The 21507-nt window shown below is 37.1% G+C and overlaps 1 protein-coding gene across 3 annotated transcripts in view; it reads right to left on the reverse strand.

Moving 5' to 3' along the window:
- The window catches only part of Adgrb3 (adhesion G protein-coupled receptor B3), a 772331-nt gene that overhangs the window by 454026 nt on the left and 296798 nt on the right, over positions 1 to 21507 (reverse strand). For all 3 annotated transcript variants that reach the window (XM_055606172.1, XM_055606179.1, XM_055606163.1), the window contains exon 5: positions 18389 to 18553. In XM_055606172.1, coding sequence (XP_055462147.1) covers positions 18389 to 18553 — 165 coding nt within the window. The remainder of the gene's footprint in view (positions 1 to 18388; positions 18554 to 21507) is intronic.

A 21507-nucleotide genomic window follows, 5' to 3' on the forward strand; every position in this document is an offset into this window, starting at 1 on the left:
ACACACACACACACACACACACACACACACACACACACACACACACAGCTAAAAATAATTTAAAAGTTAAATTATAAAACTGACATCTCTACAGTTTAAAAATGATTTTTAAGTATCATGTTTCTTACAATTAGCTCATTTTACCACTAAAAGTTTGCATAGGCTGAAAGTAAAAGATCCAGTAAGATATTCCATATAGTGGTTTACAACGGAGAAGGAGTAGCCATACCTCCACCAGACGAAATATATTGAAATCAAAATCGGTTTTGAAAAAAAAGAGGCAACGGTGGGTCAAGCCTTAAATCAATAATAAATTCTAAAAATGCCTCAAACAATTGAAGATAGAGACACAATGTAGCAAAGCCTGACCCCCGGGTAAGGAGGAAGGAGAGAGAGCTGATAGAGGTCAACCTCCAGAGCAAATAGAGCATGTGTTCCTAAAATGAACAGCACGGCACTGCAGCTCAGGGCAGCAAACAAAGGAGAACAAACTCGACCCAGATTTATTAGAAGGAAGGAAACAAGAATATCTTGGCAGAGAGAAATAGCAGACTTAAAACAAGCAGGGAACGAAGACAACACAACAGATTAGCAAGATAAAAGTATATGGGCAGCAACCCTGCACAGCCCAGAGAAACGGACACACAATCATCACATGCGCCGTACCGAGACTGAATCATAAGAAACGGAAAACCTAGACATCCCAATGAAAATAATGACGCTGAGTCAATAATCTTTTGTGAATAAACAGAGCCACAACAAACAAACCAAAGCCAACCGAATTAAAATAGGACTATATGTCACTGCTAAGCTGTTCCAAACAATGGAAGAACTACTAAGTTCCCTCAAATTATTATGTGGAATAAGAGAAGAAAGAATTCTTAAAAACTGGTTTTTTATAAAAATCCCACAACCACCAACAATAGGTTCATTTATATTTTTGAATGTTTAGTCACCAAGGAGTGAAACTCTTTGAAAGAATTAGAAGGATTACGACTTGTGGCCTTGTTGGAGTAAGCGTGGCCTTGTAGGGAAAAGTGTGTCTCTGGAAGTGGGCTTTGAGGTTTCAAAAGCCCATGCCAGGCCCAGTTTTCTCTCTCGCTGCCTACAGATCAGGATATAGAACTCTCAGCTACCATTCTGGTGACTCTTGTTACACCATGCTCCCTGCAATGATGATAATGGAGTATACCTCTGAAAATGTAAGCAAGCCCTCCATTAAATACTTTCTGTTATGAGAATTTGCTTGGTTTTGGTGTTTCTTTACAACAGTAGAACAATGACTAAGACAAAAACATTCTATGACTCCACCATTACCCTAATGCTAAAACTAGAACACACCACTGAAGGAGGTTCTAAGGCTAATATTCTTTTTCAAACATAGATGCAAAATTATTCAGCAGAAATACTTTGATAATACAGAAAATCAATTATAATAGCACATTAAAATTAAATAGCATGCTCAAGTTGGATCTATTCCTATGATGGAGAGTGAGCCAGAATAATCAAATCTATAAACATGGCATGCCACATCAGGAGAATGAAGGTTAGCAGCTATACTATTATCACAACAGTAGCAAAAGCATTTGGCAAAACCCAACATCCCTCCCATACAGAAACACTTAACATATCAGACACAGAAGGAAGGTATCTCAACATAATAGAAGGAGGGTACCTTAACTTAACATAAAGAGGAGGCACTGACGTAATGGAAGGAGGGTACCTTAATGTGATTGAAGGCACACAAAACAAGTAAACAGCTAAAATTGAACTTAAGGCATAGAGGAAGCTGAAAGCTTTGTCTTTACCATCTTTAAGAAGAGAAGGATATTAACATTTTCTATATTTATTCAACATCGATTTGAAAGTCCAGACAATCAAGAAAGAATAAGAAAGAACATACATACTGGGAACAAATAAGTCAAATTCTTACTGTTCACAGATGGCCTTATTTAGCTAAAATCCAAATATTCTCTCAAAAGAATAGAACAAATGAATGAATTTAGTAAAGTTGATGCTTACAAAATCAACATATAATAATCAGCAGTGCTGTTAAATGCCAATAGTAAACACTTGAAAAAGAATGAACAAACCAGTCCCACTTATAGAAACCACAAAACAATATCCAGGAATAAATTTGACTGAAGAGGTTAATGAAAGTTTTAAAACATTGGTGAAAGAAATTGAAGAGGACCCAGAAAAAGACAGACATCTTGAGTTTGTGGGTTGGAACGATAAATATTGTCAAAATGTTCACATCATCCAAAATGATTTGCAGTTCCAACACAAACCTTAGTGTGATGACTAATACTGAGAGAGTCAACTTGCTGGGACTTGAAATAATAAAGGAAAAATGTTTCAGCATCTTGGCGATAGATGATATAGATTAGGTTATTTTAAATGCAAACAGCCATCCTAATATGGTCAGTGCCATTTCACAGACAGACTTCCTGGACTGAAAAGAAAAGAAAAGTGTATTGAGCATTAGAGTAATCATCCTCTGCTTTCTGACTGTAGATACAATATGAGCAGCTACGTCAAGCTTTTTCTATCATATATTCCCTGCCACAATGAACTTGGGGCTAGAAAAGTTCTTGAATGCAGTAAGAAGAGCTTAATTGGTTATTTCAGAATGAGGTTGGAAGAAAGAAAAAAAAAAAAAAAACGAGATAAATGTGAATCATGGAGGCCTCTCATATGGTTTAGTAGGGAGACAATGGCTGTACCAGCACCTGGGTTAGGAGCTATGCATGTGTATTCTAGTAAAGAATCTAACTGTATTTAATCCGTGGCCAGTGTACTTGAGTGAGAATAAATTTAGAGGTGATGAACTTATTTATTTGGTTGAGGGAATTTCAAGCTATGTTAATGTTCAGGCTCTGTTATGAATAATGATTAATGTTCACTGCTCCATTCCCATTCTACAATGAGAGAGACAGAGAGAGAACAAAGGATAAGAAATTTATGAGGTTTTGAAAGGAAAGGTGTTAAGAGTGAGTTTGGAGATTTGAACAAGAAGGGTGCAGAGGACTAAACATCTGTAATTGTTGAACTTATTAGTGTTATAAAAGAGAAACAGTGTTTTGCACTGGGATGATAGAAATGTATCTGGAGTACGAGATCCCAGAAGTACTGGTGTAATGAAAATGTTTGATCACTTGAAAGAAACAAACTTGAACTGAGACAGCAATTGAAGGGCTGCCTTTCACTAAAACACAAAAACAAAACAAAACAACAACAACAACAAAAGTTGCGTAGGAAAGTATTTCCCAGAGCATTATTCCACAAAGGCCAATTCAGCTGTGATCAAGAGGAACATGCTCAGTCCTGAGCTGATAGATGAATTTGGCACGTGTTCCATGTGGTACTAGTTTTGAAGACATGGCAGATGGAAGACTGAAGGAATCACAACATCTTATGTGCAGATCCACAGAGCTAGAGAGCCCAAGCATTTTGTCAGAAATGAGGGTCAGAGGCCCTTAAGGATGCTCCCAAAGGGCACTTTATGAAGCTGTGAAAATCAATCTGAAGTTGCAATAGTGATCCTCAGACGTTATAGACATGAGGACCACGAAATGTCTGCCAATAAAGGCCACAGGTGGGATGTGGATGTGTGTCTCAAGAGGTAGGCCATGTTAGTTTCAGGCAGCAGAGATGGAGGACTGGCTCCACGCAAGACACTTGGAGCTCACATGACTCAATCACAAGCCACAGATTCTAGCCATGGGAGCTGCAAGATTTGTTGCCTTTGATAAGGGGTTGTCTAATAACTCTTTTCTAGGTCCCATACGTCTCTTTTGGAAACTAAATGTTTGTTTCTGTCACTAGATATGAGAAATATATAAACTGTTTCTATTTTGCAATTTGAACATTTATTTGTTTGTTTGTGTGGCATGCGTATGAGGGTGCACATACGCTTATAGGAGTTAGTTTTCTCCCATAAGGAGTTAGTCCTAGGGATGGAAGTATGGTCTTTGGGCTTGATGATAAGCACATTTATTTATTATCTTGCTTATTTTATAGAAGCTTATGTTAAAAGATTATTTTAAAGCTTAGATGAAACTTAGACTTTGTATATTTACAAATCTTCTTGTGAGAGATTGTCTAGATCAGCTTATGTGAGGGTACATAGACCTACCTTACATTTATAACCATGACTATAGGTCCCAGTCAGAAGACAAAAAAGAAAGCAAACTGAGCAGGAGCACTGTGTTGTGTTTTCTGACTGTGAATGCAACATGACTGACTGCCTCTAATGTCTGTGGAAACTAAGAATTTCCCCATCATGATATACTACTGTGCTCTTGAACTTTGAGCTAAAATGAATTCTTCCTTTATAAAGTTTCTTTTGTCATTTTTTTTTCTTTTTCACAGCAAGTTATTGAAACATTTAGTAAAATTCCAATGCTAGTTTTCAGAGACATAGGGAAAGCAAATTTAACATTTCAATGGACCACTAAAACCACAAATAACCAAAGCTCTTGATAAAAAAGAACCAAGCACGATCACTGTACAATGTTTTCAAAATGTGTTAGATGACTACAATAATCAAAACAGCATGATACTGGCATAAATACAGGTTAATAGAACAAGAAACACATTGATAGCCTAAAAGTAAATTCATGAACCTACAGCCAAAAGAGCTTTTTAACTACATTTTAGGAGAATGATTGCTAAAAGAATATTCTTTTTAAGAACTATCAGTGGGAAACTGGATATACATGTGAAGAAGAATAAAACTAGACTGCCATTTTCAAAAATTAACTAGAATGGAATCAAGACTTAGATGTAAAGCATGAAACGACTAGAAGAAAACATAAGGGGGATTCTTCTGAATATCAAGGGGGACCCAAGGGAGGACACTTAAACCTCACACAGAAGGGGAAATAGAATAGACAGAGGTGCTGGTTGAAGAGTGGTAACAGGGTAGAAGAGGGAGCACAGAGAAAAATAAGGTGGAGATCAGACCTGGGGAAAGTAGGGGCAGGAGGGCAGAAGGCCTTTAGAGAAAAGAGGAATGGTAGGTGGGGCATCTCTGTGAAAAGCTGAATACGTTAATCAGAATTAGACCTCTGGGAGGCTATTAGAGGGACTCTAGCTAAGACTCCTAGTAGCAGGGTCCATGGAGACTAAAGAGGACACCCTTTCTCTAAACAAGACTCTCAGTAGACAGAGGAGATCACCAAACCACCCACAAACAAACAAACACACAAACAAACAAAAAACCCTCAATCCAAAACTTACTGCACCTACAAGACCTGCAGGGACAAAGATAGAACAGATAGAGCAGAGACTGAAGGACTGTTCAACCATTGCCAGGGCCTAACACTAAGACCCACTCCATGGAAGAAAGCCAACCCCTATCACTATCAAGAATACTCTGATGTGCTTGAAGACAGGAATCTACAAGGGTTTAGAGGCTCCACCCAGTAACATATACTGAGACCCAAAGGCAAACATTAGGCGAAGCATAGGGAGCCTACTGGTAAAGAGAGAGGAAGAATAAATGGACCTAGTGGTGACAAAAGCTCCACAAGAAGACCATCATTGCCAATCAACCAGGGCCTAGATGGGCCTAAGCAGTCTGAAGCATCAAACAAGGACAATGCATGGTCTGGACCTAGGTCCCCTACTTACAAGAAGCCAACTGGCATCTTAGGCTTCATGTGGGCCTAGTACATAGGGAAGTTGGGGGGGTATCTTTGACATGGACTATGTTGCCTACTCTTTGATCATTTTTTCTCAGATTTGACTGCCCTACCATGCAATAGAGGAGGAAGATGAACTCAGTTTTCATGTGAATAGATGAGGTGGGGTTGTCTGGTAGGGAGACTAACCTATTCTGAGGAATAAGTAAGCAGAAATGCAGGAGGGAGAGTGTGACAGGAAGGGAAGGAGGGAAGGGCCTGAGATGTGAATTGAATTAATTAATTTTTAAAAATTGGAAAAAAAGAAAAAATATCAGACCAAGCAATATTTTGACAAATGAGTTTAAATAAAACCAAGTTTTCAAAAACAAACAAACAAACAAACAAGCAAATCAAGTTCTCTGCATGGTAAAATAAACAATCATGAAAGAGAAGATAACCTACTAAATACAAAAAGTAATTACAATATATACACATAAGAGGGAATTAGTATCCAGAATATATATGGAACTCCTTAAATACCAATGGACATACAACCTGAATTTTATTTTAATTGATTAATTAATTATTATACTTTATTCACTTTGCATCCTCATTATAGCCCCCTTCCTCACTCCTCATAGTCACAACCACCTCCCTCTTCTACCTCTATGCCCATTCCTTAATCATCTGATAGGGGAGGACCTCTTCCCCTTCCATTTGACCCTAGTCTATCAGGTCTCATCAGGACTGGCTACATTTTTTTCCTCTGTAGCCTGGTAAGGCTGCTCTCTTCAGTGGGAGGTGAGCAAAGAACTGGCCACTGAGTTCATGTCAGAGACAAATCCTGAGACCCTTACTAGGAAATCTGAATTTTAGAAAAGCAAGCATTCTCATCATACACATTTCAACAGAAGACAAATTCCTAGCATGTATATAGAAAAAGAGTTAAAAAGCCTAAATCAAAATTACAATGAGATACTACACTTTTCACCCATTAAGAACAGCTGTTATCATTCTGGTAAAAAGGGAGAAGAGCATTTTACATCCTGCTGGAGGGAATACAAATTAGTATACCTATTATGGAAAATATTGTAGATTTTCCTCAGAAACAAACAAACAAAAAACCAAAATAGGACTAGAATTATCATAATATCCAATAATTAGTAATTTGAAGAATCAGCTATAACCCTCTGCTTGCTAAAGCAGTACCAAAAGAGCCAGGAGACAAGAAATAGAAAAATCTGTCTATCAAGTGACAAATGAAAAACAACAAAAACAACAAAATGTGTGGTCCAAACACAACGAAATATTACTCATCAATAAAGCAAATGAAATCCTGTAGTTTGGAGAATGACTCAAACCAAAGATCATTTGGTTAAATGAAATAAGCCAGACACAAAAAGATGCCTGTCATGTGACCTTGTATGTATAATAAAAATATGTCCATCTTAAAAAGCAGAAATCTTGTGTTTGGGGCATATATGTTCAGAATTGTGGTGTCTTCTTGGTGGAGTTTTCCTTTGATGAGTATGAAATGACCTTCCCATCTCTTTTGATTAATTTGGTTGAAAGTCTATTTTATTAGATATTAGAATGGCTACTCCTGCTTGCTTGTTGGGTCTATTTGCTTGGAAAACTGTCTTCCAGCCCTTTACTCTCAGGATATGTCTCTCTTTGTGACTTAGGTGTGTTTCTTGTATGCAACAGATTGTTGGGTCTTGTTTACATATCCATTCTGTTAGTCTGTGTCTTTTTATTGGAGAGTTGAGTCCATTGATGTTAAGGGAGATTAATGATCAGTGGCCATTAGATGCTTTGATTTTGCTGCATGGTACTGGCATAGAATCAGACTGGTGGATCAACGGAACCGAATAGAAGACCCAGAAATAAACCCACACACTTATGGACACCTGATCTTTGACAAAGATGCCAAAACCATACAATGGAAAAAGATAGCATCTTCAACAAATGGTGTTGGTCTAACTGGATGTCTACATGTAGAAAATGCAAATAGATCCATACTTATCATCCTGCACAAAACTAAAGTCCAAGTGGATTAAAGACCTCAACATAAAACCAGACACATAAATTGGTTAGAAGAAAAAGTGGGGAAGACCTTAGAACTCATTGGTACAGGAGACAACTTCCTGAACAGAACACCAACAGCACAGGCTCTAAGAGCAACAATCAATAAATGGGACCTCATGAAACTGAAAAGCTTCTGTAAAGCAAAGGACACTGTTCTCAAAACAAAATGCCTACAGATTGGGAAAGAATCTTCACCAACCCTCTATCTGACAGAGCGCTAATATCCAGTATATATAAAGAACTAAAGAAGTTGAAAAGCAACAAATCAACCAATCCAATTAAAAAATGGGGAACAGAGCTAAACAGAATTCTCAATAGAAGAATATCAAATGGCAGAGAAACACTTAAAGAAATGCTCAACCTCATTAGCCATCAGGAAAATGCAAATCAAAATGACCCTGAGATTTCACCTTATACCCATCAGATGAAAACCTCAAGTGACAACACGAGCTGGAGAGGTTGTGGAGAAAGGGGAACCTTCCTCCACTGCTGGTGGGAATGTAAACTGGTACAACCACTCTGGAAATCAATCTGGTGCTTTCTCAGACAACAAGGAATAGCGCTTCCTCAAGATCCAGCTATACCACTCCTAGGCTTATATTCAAAAGAGGCTCAAGCACACAATAAGGACATTTTCTCAACCATGTTTGTAGCAGCTTTATTTGTAATAGCCAGAAGCTGAAAACAGCCCAGATGCCCCTCAACTGAAGAATGGATACAGAAATTGTGGTACATCTACACAATGGAGTATTACTCAGCAATGAAAAACAAGGAAATCATAAAATTTGCAGGTAAATGGAGGGATCTAGAAAGGATCATCCTGAGTGAGCTATCCCAGAAGCAGAAAGACACACACAGTATATACTCACTCATATAGACATATAATATATGATAAACCTACTAAAGTCTGTACACCTAAAGAAACTAATCAAGAGGGATGACTGGCTAAAATGCTCAATCCCCACTCCGAAAGGCAAAGAAAATGGGCCCCAGAAGAAAAAGAAAACAGGAAACAAGTTAGGAGCCTCCCACAGAGGGCCTCTGAAAGGCTGTGCCCTGCAGACTATCAAAGCAGATGCTGAGACTTATGGCCAAACTTTGGCCAGAATGCAGGGAATCTTATGAAAGAATTAGGAAATAATAGTTAGATCTGGAGAGGACAGGAGCTCCACAAGGAGAGCAACAGAACCAAAAAATTTGAGCACAGGGGTCTTTCCTGAGACTCATACTCCAACCAAGTACCATGCATGGATAACCTAGAACCCCTGCACAGATGTAGCCCATGGCAGTTCAGTATCCAAGTGGGTTCCACTGTAATGGGAACAGGGACTGCTTCTGACATGAACTGATTGGCCTGCTCTTTGATCACCTCCCCCTGAGGGGGAAGCAGCCTTACCAGGCCACAGAGGAAGACAATGCAGCCACTCCTGAGGAGACCTAGCAGACTAGGATTAGAAGGAAGAAAAAGAAACCCTCCCCTACCAGTGGACTTGGGGAGAGGAGTATGTGGAGAAGGGGGAGGAAAGGAATGATTGGGAGGGGAGGAGGGAGGGAATTAGAGGGGGGAGGGAACTAGAGGGGGGATACAAAGTAAATAAAGTATAATTAAAATAAAATATATCAAAAAAAGAATAAAGTGGTACTAGTGCCATAATAAACGTAAGAGTAATTTAAAAAAAAATCAGAATCCTAGTTACCAGAGGCTCATGAACATAAATGGAAAGTTGTATTGATAGATAATGAGTTACATTTAGGTAGTAGTAAGATGTTCTGCTATGCTTTATACAGAATTCTGTGCAATGAGAAGAAGACGTTGCCTTTCTCTTCCCGTCATTGAAAGCCACTTTCATATGGTACACCAGACCTCATAATTTATTCCAGGAAATTCACTCAGATTAGAGACATAATTTTATAAACCCTTTTCAAGTCCTTTCAGTTAGATGGCAAGAACCCACAGTTTGATTCTTTTTATTTATTTTTTAAATATTAATCTTTCAATTAAAAAATTCCTCTTGCCTGTTTCCATCTTCTGAACAACAGAGAAAAGGATAGGAGCCTTCCACAGGGGATCTATGAATGACCCTATCCATCAGGGTATTGATGGAGACACTGAGACTCATAGCAAACTTTTGGCAAAGTGCAGAGAATCTTATGAAAGAAGGGGGAGATAAAAAGACATGGAGGGGACAGGAGCTCCAGAGAGCCAAAAAAAAAAAAAAAAAAAAAAAAAACCCTGGTCACAGGGGGAACTGCAGAGACCAATACTCCAACCAAGGACCATGCATAGAGATAACGTAGAACTCCTGCACAGATGTAGCCCATGGCAGCTCAGTGTCCAAGTGGGTACCATAGTAAGGGGAGCAGGGACTGTCTCTGACATGAACTCAGGGGCAAGCTCTTTGATCACCTCTCCCTTTGGTGTGCTGCCATGCCAGGCCACATAGGAAGCTGATGAAGACATGCCTGATGATACCTGACAGGCTAGGGTCAGATAGAAGGGGAGGAGGTCCTCCTCTATGAGAGGGAGGGTAATTGTAATAAATAACAATAAATAAGTATATTAATTAATTAACAAAAATAAAATAATTCCTGTTGCTTTTTGAGCCATTTTACAATGGCAGGTAAGAACAGAGAACAAAAGAGCTTTATTCTGGAACAGGAAAAAATCTGAAAGATTGAACAGCATAAGCACTCAACAATATGCAGTCACAGGAACACAGAGGTACTTCACTTCATCAATCTGACAAACTACCTGATTTTTGGAGCCAGAAGAGTTACACTGGCAGAGGCTGAATTATTAGATCTCTGATATTTGTATTGAAATGTGGACTTCATCCTGCCAGACAGAACCAAGCCAATCTAGAAGAAATAATAACTGTTTCCTATTACATTTCATGTAATATCTTAGTAAATGTATTGGCTTTAGTGTATTGTCATAACTAGATCAAGACTTGTTAAGAATACAGAACAGGTGGATAGATTGTGTACCCAGCCATTAAGTCTTGGATACCAACACTAACTATTATTTCAGCAGCGGTTCTGTTTGCATGTTGCTGAATGAGTAAATGGGACAGAGAGCAGACCTGTGAGCAGAAGAATCCTGGCATCTGACTGTAAAGCTGTCTGATTTAATGATGGAAACTCTAGAGGGCTCAGATTCATTTAGCTAGGAGTTACCAGGAATCGAAAAGATCCTTTCATAACACAAGGCTCAAATGTTTGGGAAAAGCCTGACTTGTTGCCTTGGAAATCAACAGAAAAAGGAAAAAAAAAATCTGTTTCCTATTTTCTATTTTAAAATGAATGATAATAAAAGAGGAATCACAACACAAAAGTATTTTTAGAAGTTAGAAACAAGTATGATGCAAACCCTTATACAAATAATGTACAATTCATAGAAAAAAAATACAAGCAAAGAACTTAAAAGATTATGGCAAAGTGCTAAAACCCAAAATGACATAAAGCAAACATAGTCAGCATGAATCATTAAATATTAAAATATTACAGTGACAAAATATAAATTAATTAAAAAACAGGTTAATGGGGCAGCAGTTGAATGTCAGATTGTAACATGCTCAAGCAGAGAGAACTGCAGACCTTTGAACCAAGTGCACACAGAGCTCGGCATCGCCCCAATCACTGTGTCACCAGAAGGGCTCCCCGCAGAGGGACAGGCAGGCTACTCTGCTCGGAATGCCAAGGATCGAAATGTTAGGTCAGTAGGACACTGAACCCAGGTCTGTCCCAGGGCAACTGTCCTTTGGCTACAGTTCTCTGGAAGAATTTGCAAACATATGCAAATGTGCCTGGAAAGAAGACCTGGGGAAAACTCTCCACCATGGGGAGTCTGGCTTCACAGGAATGCATTTCTCAAACAGAATAATATAATGATACATTAGCTCCACTCACAGGAACAAGCATTTGGTGAATACTTGCCTGAACCTGTGGCAAGCATCTCTGACTCTATGGCTAAAGCTCTAGAGCTCAAAAATGACACCTTGAATTTATTTTTCTTATATCCTGCAAAAGACCCAAATATTAAAGTGGTGTCCTTATAAAAAGCTTGCTAATGATCTTCCACTCTACATCATTTTATAATTTTTCATGTTTCTACTTCACTTTAATCTGACCATTCCTGTCATATGAATACTGGTTCAATTTACAAGTGAGAAAAGTAAGGAATGTTGAAAGCAATAATAAATTATATAAATGAGCATCACTAATTAAGAATTGGATCTGAATGTTGTTCTGGCTTCCAGATCACTTGTTTCCCACAAAATTATATAATTATATTTGCCTTTACATACTGTATACATAGAGTCTTATATAGATACTTCCTGTGTTTTGGTCTGTTCCCTGTGATTCACATGTTTGTTACTCTTGATCTATTTCATTTGTACTTTCTTACGTGAAGAATATATTTCAGGTTGAGAAATGCCAAAACTGAAACAAACAAACAACAAAAAGGACAATTTTGAATCATTGGTTCTGAGAGACCAAAAGATTAAAAATCCGCAGCTATTATTAATATTTAAGGCCTGAACTAGGTGGGTGGGGGAAGTCCAGCAATGCCCTGAGGGAAAAAACTGCCTTACTGCATTCTTTCCCCACCTACTAGAGATAAAGTTGCTAGGAAACTGGCCCATCCCTCTAGGGAGGGACACTAGATCATTAATGGTTTGGGGACCTTCCTATAGCCAATCAATTCAAAATGCAGCATTTTGACCAATAGATGCTTGCTAGGTAGGAATCACTCCTGCCTTGGGCAGGCTGGGAGGGACCAGAATCCTTAAATCACCCAACTAACCTGAGCACTGGGTTCTCTAGGCTCTCACCATTTAGGCGGTGGGGGGTGTGGGCCCAAGCTGCAGCTTGTAATGATTTATAATAAAAAGAAATTCATGTATTTACAGCAGAGTCTATTTATTCCTGGTCCTTTGAGGTTCATGAACTGGGCAGAACAATTTGTCTAGTCCTCCACTGCTATTAGGAAAATATTATTCACAAAGCAAATTATATGTTTGTTAATTTTGAGGTTTTGAGTTAAAAACTTAAGATATAATGAAAATTATTTTATGTTCAAAGGAAGTGATTCTATTTTGAAGTTATTGACCTATATAATTTTCATAAAAGGCATACAAGATAAATGAAGGTACATCATATTTGACATAAACCTGTACCTAAATGGCAATAAAAGTCAGACCCACTAATGAAAAGATTTCCTCATTGGAATAGTGCAAATAACAGGATCATCTAAACATGGATTTGACATAGTTAAATCCTGACATTGTTAAACAGCTCACATATGCTTGGATCTGGGCTGTGTTATCATTTCTGGACCTAACCCAACTATAAAACAGTGCTGTCAGACATTTTCACTTCCATGTTAAAAAAAAAAAAAAAAAAGAGTTTGTATAACTAGTCTAACCATTAAGTGGAACTTGGGCTATCTTGTGGAAGTAGGGGAGCAAGGATTGAAGTAGCTAGAGGGGTCAAGGACATCACAAGAAAATCTACAGACTCAACTAACCTGGGCCCATCAGGGCTTGTTGGGACTGAACTGCCAATCAGTGAGCATATATGGGATAGAACTAGGCCCTCTGCACATGTGTAACTATGCAGCTGGGTCTTTAGGTGGGACTCCTAAAGTGGAAGCAGGGGTTGTCTTGACTGTGTTGCCTGCCTTTGGAGCTCTTTCCCCTAGTTGCCTCCACTAGCCGCAACAGAAAAACCTGTGTCTCCTCTTATTGCAACCTGATATGCAAAGCTGGTTGATATCCAGTGAGGCCACCCTCTTCTGAGGAGAAGGGATGAAATTGGGAGAGGGGGGAGGTGAGACAGGGGGACTAGGAGGAGAAGACGGAGGGGAAGCTATAATCCAGGGATGTAAAATGAATAAATAACAATAAAAACATAATAAGATAAACAGCACACCCACCCATAGCACAAAATATTCATTTCACAGCTAACATGATGGACTGTTTTTTTGTTTTTTGTTTTTTGTTTTGTTTTTTTTTTTTGTCAATAATGGGAGCTCTTCCCTTTTCTCTAGAAAATGTATGTTATATCCAGTCAGGAAAACAACATGCAATCCAGAACAATGCTCTTCCTTCTTCACCAAATTGCTTAACACACAAGCCCAACTCCCTTAACAAGCCCTTTCTAATTCTCTCAAAGGTCACATTGACAAGTCTCAGAGAGCGAAAATCACAGTAAAAAAAAAAAAAAAAAAAAAAAAAAAAGGACCTACTTTCATAGGTCCTTATGAAAGTACAAAAATTCTATCACTACATCACATTAATATAATTGAAATATTTCTAGAAAATATAACTAAAAAATTGTAATGAGGTTTATAAATTTATGGATATATAGTATATAAAGATCTACATATATAAATACACAAACAATATATGTATGTTCATTTAAATGTATATGAAAAGAAAATGTATTCACTGTATTTTTTTAAATAGGAAGGAAACTGAAGAGAGGTACTATATATTCATGTATGTCAGTAGTTACCATCATGATTGAATGCAATAAGTTACAGCAATAAAATTTCAGACAAAACAGTAACCTAAAACAAAGGAGGTTGGACTTTGTTTTATGTTTGTTTTGATGAGAAAGACAGACCACAAAGACAATTAAACACTAAGGGTATACACAAACCCTTCCATAATAACTCTAAACAAACTGATTCCCACTGCTGCTCTACTTTTCTGCCTGTCTTCCCCATCAACAGCAACCGCTGTTCTCAGACAAGACTTTAATGTAGTAAGGGTGATGGTGTTAATTGTCAGCTTAACAGAATCTGCTATCACCTGGGAGAAAAGCCTCAGGGCATACCTGGGAATGATTAAGGTTAGCTTCTGAGTATGTCTCTGAAGGATTATCTTGATTGCATTAATTGATGTGGGAAGGCCCACCTTAATTATTACCAGGATGATTTTGTGGTCAGGGGATCCCAGACTGTATAAAGTGAAGAAGCAACCTGAAAACTAGTAAGCATTCATTTACTATACTCTGCCTATTGACTAGATTCAATTGGATGGGGTGTTTGAAACCCCTGGTGCCTTAACTTCCTGACCATGGCGGGCTGCACCTTGAACTGTGAGCCAAAATTAAACCATTCTCCTTTAAGTTGCTTTTGTGAGGGTATCTTATCACAGCAACAGGGACAGAAACTAGGAGAGTAAATAACAACGAAGGTAGAAATGCAGAATCTACCCTTTTCTTCCTTTCTTCCCTCTTTATTTGGTTGTCAGGCAGAAGCTTTCCACACTCAAAAGAAGTGAGAGAAACTGGATATTTTCTAGGGAAAGCACCAGATGGGATATTAACTACTTGTAGTTCTATACCAAAGTGCATAAGTTAAAAAAAAAATATTTCATTTCTTGATGAACACATATGTCATCCTTACAGTAGCTTACAAGGTTCAGAAACATTTTTTCCATTTTTTAAAATTTTATTTATTGTTTTATTAATTATAGTTTATTCACTTTTTATCCCAGCTGTAGCCCCCTCCCTAATTCCTTCCCAATCCCACCTTCCCTCATCTTCTCCCATGCCCTCCCCAAGTCCACTGATAGGGCAGGTCCTACTCCACTTCCATCTGACCCTAGCGTATCAGGTCTCAAGACTAGATGCATTGTCTTCTTCTGTGGCCTGGTAAGGCTGCTTGCCCCTAAGGGGGAGGTGATCAAAGATCAGGGCACTGAGTTCATGTCAGAGACAGTCTCTGTTCCCCTTACTAGGGAACCTACTTAGATTGAGCTGTCACAGGTTCAATCTGTTCAGGGGTTCTAGGTTATCTCCATGAATGGTCCCTGGTTGGAGTATCAGTCTCAGAAAGGACCCCTATGCACAGATATTTTTTTTCTCTCCTTGTGGAGCTCCTACCCCTTCCAGATCTTTCTATCTCTCCCTTCTTTCATAAGATTCCCTACTCTCTGTCCAAAGTTTGACTATGAGTCTCAGCCTCTGCTTTGATACCCTGCAGGATAGAAACATTTCTTAATGAAAAAGTGTCTGAAATCTTTTGCTTGAAGTATTTCACTGAAAAATAGCACCATATATTATGAAGCTCAGATGTTAAATATTACAGTAGTGGGGATGGATGTGATTTGTGACTTTATGTGTTTCTTCTGTCCTTGTATGCAGCACATTCCAGGTCAAGCTGGTAGACTTACTGTACTAGTAACCATTTACTTTACTGTTGGCATACTTGCTATCACATCTATATATCATAAGAAAATGACAAAAGAATCCCAGATAGTAAGATTATAAGAAATGTTAGGTTAAACCTTAAAACAATTAAACTATAACGTTTAATGTCACTAGGATACTTCATTCAACATTTTACATGCTTATATGTGAATCTTCTTATATTCTTGAAATCATGGACTATGTATTCTTTTTTAACAATGCCTTGTACCTAGCTGATACTGAGGAAGGCTTTGTAATCAATAGAGGTGGCTCAGTTTAGCTATATAAACAATTATTTCTGAAGAGAATTCCTAGTGTTTGTACCAAATATGTCACATATTTTAAAATCATAAGTGAAAATTTCTGATACAGAATGAAAAATTTGAAAAGCCACAACTATAAGCATTCCCATTCAGAGTAAGCAAACTGAAATACAATATAGGAATTTGCATCTTTTGTGGTAAAACTCGACCCCAAAATAAAAATAAGCAGAGAAAACTTATGATAAATTTAAGAATACAAAGACACATCCATACGGGTTACTTAAAGATGAACTGGCCCGTTCTTCAAAGGTTTGAGTCAGCTTTGAAAAACCTTTTAAAAGGGACAGCATTTCGAAGACTGTACGTGAATGTGTGGGGTATGTACCTATAGGCAAAATGAAGAAACACCAAAGACAACATAGGTGGATTGTCTGGAAATGATTTGCACCAAATTAATTATGATTTTGAGTTCTAATATTCACAATTGAATTACTATTGAGATATATATCCATGGAACTCATAAAGCTTTACATGGAACTGGATGAAAATTGTATTTTTTTTTTAGATATTTTTATTTATTTTTTGAAAACTTCATAAATGTATGGACTGTATTTTGTATCTGTTCACCACTACTTCTTTCTGACTCCTCTATTGGTCTCCACGGAGTCTACTATAGAGGGTCCTCTGAAAGGCTCCACCCAACAGGGGATCAAAACAGATGTTGAGACTCATGGCCAGACTTTGGGTAGAGTGCAGGGAGTCTTATGGAAGAAGAATGGGGTGGGATTAGAGGGACATGGAGGGAACAGGAACTGGTCAAGGAGAGCAACAAAGCTAAAGGATCTAAGCCCAGGGAGTCTGGCAGAATCTGATGCACCAATGGAGGACCATGTATGGAGAGGACCTAGACCCCTGCTCAGATGTGGCCAACTGGCAGCTGGTCTTCATGTGGATCTCTGAGTGAGGGGAGGAGGGGCTGCCTCTACCATGAACTCAGTTGACTGCTCTTTGATCACTCGCCTCTGATGATGTGTCCTTGTAAGGACATGGAGAAAGAGGATCCAGGCAGTCCTGATGAGACTTAACAAGCTATAGACAGATGTCAATGGTAGAGAACTCCCCCTTTCAGTGGACTAGGGGAAGGGGATGAGGGGAAGAAGGAGAGAGGGTGGGCTGGGAGGAGGAGTGAGGGAAGGACCTTATATAATGAATACATTGTCAAAAAAATAAAAAATTCTGAAAAGAAGTCATAAAAAATAATAATTTCTAAAACATTATAACAAAAGACACTGACTTGAAGAATTTATGTCCATGGAAGAAGCTGGATTTGTGTTGGAAAATACATTTACAGAAAAGCATCTATGTGAGTTCCACTATGCTGCTTTCATACAGAGTAGATTATAAACCAGTCTACCAATGAAACCTTCTAAAGAGTAAAGGAGTGATTTTTGTTTTAAACACTGATTTTTTTCATTCTTGTTGCCACTTGTCATTGACTTTAGCTTCCTGATAGATTGTCATGTATTCATTTACTAACATACCCTAAATTTGTCCCCCTTGAAACCAGAGATTAGAATTTCTTATTCTTTATGAAACTCTTTGATGTTTGACAATACTATAAAGACAGCTCTGGGATAATAGGCAGAATTATCAAATTTAGATGATGTAGAAATAGATTATTAGGCAGAAGGAAAATGATGATGATATAAATACACTCCAAGGAAGACTATACATATGGTCGTATGATATTTCTCAGAAAATATTGGCAGTTTTCTCATGTGGTTAGTGACAAATTACATTCTTTGACTGAATGAGTATATATAAATAACACTGGGAGAAACAATCCTAAGACAGGTCTTACTAGTTATACCCGAAGGTAACAACTCACCTCAAGACCTGAGAACTCTTTGTGATTCTTTACAAAAGATAACTGTATAAATAAACCTTTATTTTAAAACATTAACGTAAACATATAGAGAAATATGGAGAGATGAACATCAAATGGTTTCACCCAAGAAAACGTACATCACTACAAACATAGGAACCTGGGCAATTACGTGTTTCATCCAGATAAAGGACAGCAATGAAAGAAAACATTTCCAGCAAGGCTCAATACTAGTTGTATGCTTTATGTATGCCATGTACATCAGGGACAATATATGAAGTACATTAATGCAAGCTTCCACAAATGCCCAACATGCTTACCTGGACAGAGAGCAATATTACAAGGCTTGTGATGTGTTTCAGGTCCTTCACAGGGCCTCCCTCCATACTGAGGAGGTGTGCATGACCTGGTGCGCGTTCTTTGGCCTCGGCCACATGTAAAAGAGCATAAGCTCCATGGTGACCATTCCTCCCAAACTCCATGTACTGTAATAAAGCAAAGGAGCTTCAGCCACAAAGAAGAGAATCAAAGTCAAAGACTTCTTCTGTACAGTTAAGAAAAGAAATCATCAAAATATGAAGATATTTTGAAAACCCACTTTCACTAACATTCTAGTTGGACATAAGCTTTTAAATTTAATTTAAAAATGTATTAAAATAATAAAAAACTATATGTGATTTTCTTCTATAGTTTTAACAATGAGTTTTAAACTATCCCATTTTTTAACCTCTGTAAATGGAAACTCCCCTTTCTTTTGATAAAAGATTCATGTTATTTTAAAGCATGGTCATTTAAGAAGAATAAAGAAAAATTAAATTTCTCATAACAAGGCTGAACTTTTAATTTTAAATTTGTATTTAAATATCTAAGGACAATTAAGTTTTAGTTCCTGTGACGCTTCAGAAACATATTGTGTCAGAAAATTAAAAGAAAAAACTTTTCCCTGATAATTGGTTGTATGCATTTAAAATAGATTTTAAGCTTCCTTTTTAAAAAAATTATTTTCATCTAAAACTTTGGAGGTACATTCACCATTTTTTGAGTAGGGGTATATTTAAACCACTGTATCTATTCTCAAAGGGTCCTCCCTTTCCTCATTTCAAGGAGAGCAGTGAGCACAGGAATGGGTTTTTAAAAGTCATGGACATAGAAGACAATCGCTCTCCTCCTTTGACAGTTTGATGGTATTGGAAACGCTCCTAATTATGTTTCTAAAACAGCAACAAGATCAACAGCCAAGTTATATAAAAACAGAATTAGAGTAAGCATGGTCCTAACAATACTACAAATATCTCATTATGCATAATTCCAACTTGACTGAAAAAAATACTGTGGGTTCCTTCAGAATGAGTATTGAATGCTATGTAAATAAATATTGGTGTAATTTACACAAGCTCACTGGACCTCAAAGTTTAAATCCCTGTTCTGAATGTCAGGCTACTGCTCTCCTATCTATTAGCATGGGGAATTAACTCACAAATAAATCAAGTACAAATAAGCCAGGAGAAACGTTCTGTTGAGAACCTGCTCTCTTGATGCCAGATCTCTCTGTCTTAGAACACTGAGAATATCTTGAGCTCAGAAGGTTGAGGTCACTCCTGGACCACATAAGAGTAGCAGAGAAAAGTTCATTTTCCTCCTCCAGTGGGTATCTCTAAGCACAAGTCCATAAAAAATGGCATAGATACTTTCTAAGTAAATATAATACTTCTAAAATTTTCTTCATGTGTATGTTGATCATGATCTTACTTGAAAGCTGAAAGCTAAAGGCTGGTGCAGTGGCGCACGCCTGTAATCCCAGCACTCAGACAGGAAGAAGCAGGCAGATCTCTGTGAGTTTGGGCCCAGCCTGGTCTACAAAGAGAATCCAAGACATCCCAGGCTACACAGAGAAACCCTGTTTCAAAAAGCCGAAAACAAACAAAACAAAACAAAACAAAAACCCTAAAATTTATCTAGTTAGACAGTGCATTACTACAGGTTATTATTAGTTTTTTTGGTAAAAGTACTCAACATCTGCTCTTTTAAAGTCTCTAAAGAATATTATAAAGTTTTAAAAACTATAATAATGTGTAATTATGCCACAGTGTATATACATACACTTCAGAACACCACAGGTTCATTTTAACACACAATTTTACATGGCACTTTAAATGATCTATTACTAAATTTCAAAATAATTCCCCCCACACACATAAAAATAACACCTTAATATTTGGATAAACCATTTCATTCCATTAATGTTGTTGACTTATTGCAATAAGTTGTAAAAACATCGAAAAAGCAACCCAATTAGAGTATTATTCAATAAAAGTCATTTAATGATTCTATAAAAGTCATTGGAAAGTCTTTTAAAAACAATATATAGAAAAAGTTCCAGGGATGAGAGAAAACTAATATTTTTCATCTACTTCATGGCAAGCTGGGAAACCCAAAACTAATAAATATCCATTGATTACAGAATATCTAATATTTGCATTTAGCTATATACACATAAGTGTTATACAGCTTTAAAATATGTATATCTATATACATATGTTCGCATCTATGTAAAGTCAATCAAAGAAGGACTTCTCAAAGAAATTTATATGAATATATTTTATTTTTTAACAATGTATATTTTAACCTATTTTTTTTCATTCATTTCCAGGTACCAAACTGGGCAAACTGCCCCACTATGTAAAGTGTTAATGACAACATCTCATCTTTTATCAAACTACACTCAGTGTATATAGCACAATGCTAGAAAACGTTAAACAGCTAAATTGGCAAAATTTTCTTTGTGAACCACAAACACGTCCAAGAAATTTAGCAGCTTAGTTAAATCATGATACTGGAATAAGAAGAGTAATGCTACTTAGCCATTTTAAGTAGTCTTTATTATTGTGTGTTGAAGTTATGTAATTCAATAACATCATTTAATTTCTTTATGGGACAAGAAATTATTAATAATTTGTCATTTTTAGAGACTTATAAGTTGGCACAAAATTAGAACACATGCTTTATAAGGTTTAGAGTCTAAAAGATTTATATCAAGAGGCTATTCATAAGATTTTTGTTAAGCTCAAGTTTTCAATTTTATGTAAAATTGTTCTGTAACAGTCTTTCATTTTATAGTAAACTAAAAAATTTGAATTATCTAGTAATTTTGAAAAAGAGTATAATATAGTTATTTAATTTACATAAATTTCATAAGGTTGTCTACTTTTTAAAAATATTTGGTACCAGATATATTGTCATAGCTCTACTTGATACAAGCCAAAGAGAAAGTAAAATATATACAATATACAAACATTATCACCAGGTTTTGAAATAAACATCTAGAAATTTTCATATGATTTAGGTTGCATTATATATAAAATAATCCCTTTAAGTCTAAAAGTTTCACTATGGAAAAAAATAAATATAACAACTCTGACATTCATAAAAATGAATCCTA

Source organism: Psammomys obesus, unplaced genomic scaffold (assembly GCF_907164565.1).
Source record: "Psammomys obesus unplaced genomic scaffold, mPsaObe1.curated_primary_1811, whole genome shotgun sequence".
Lineage (NCBI taxonomy): Eukaryota > Metazoa > Chordata > Mammalia > Rodentia > Muridae > Psammomys > Psammomys obesus.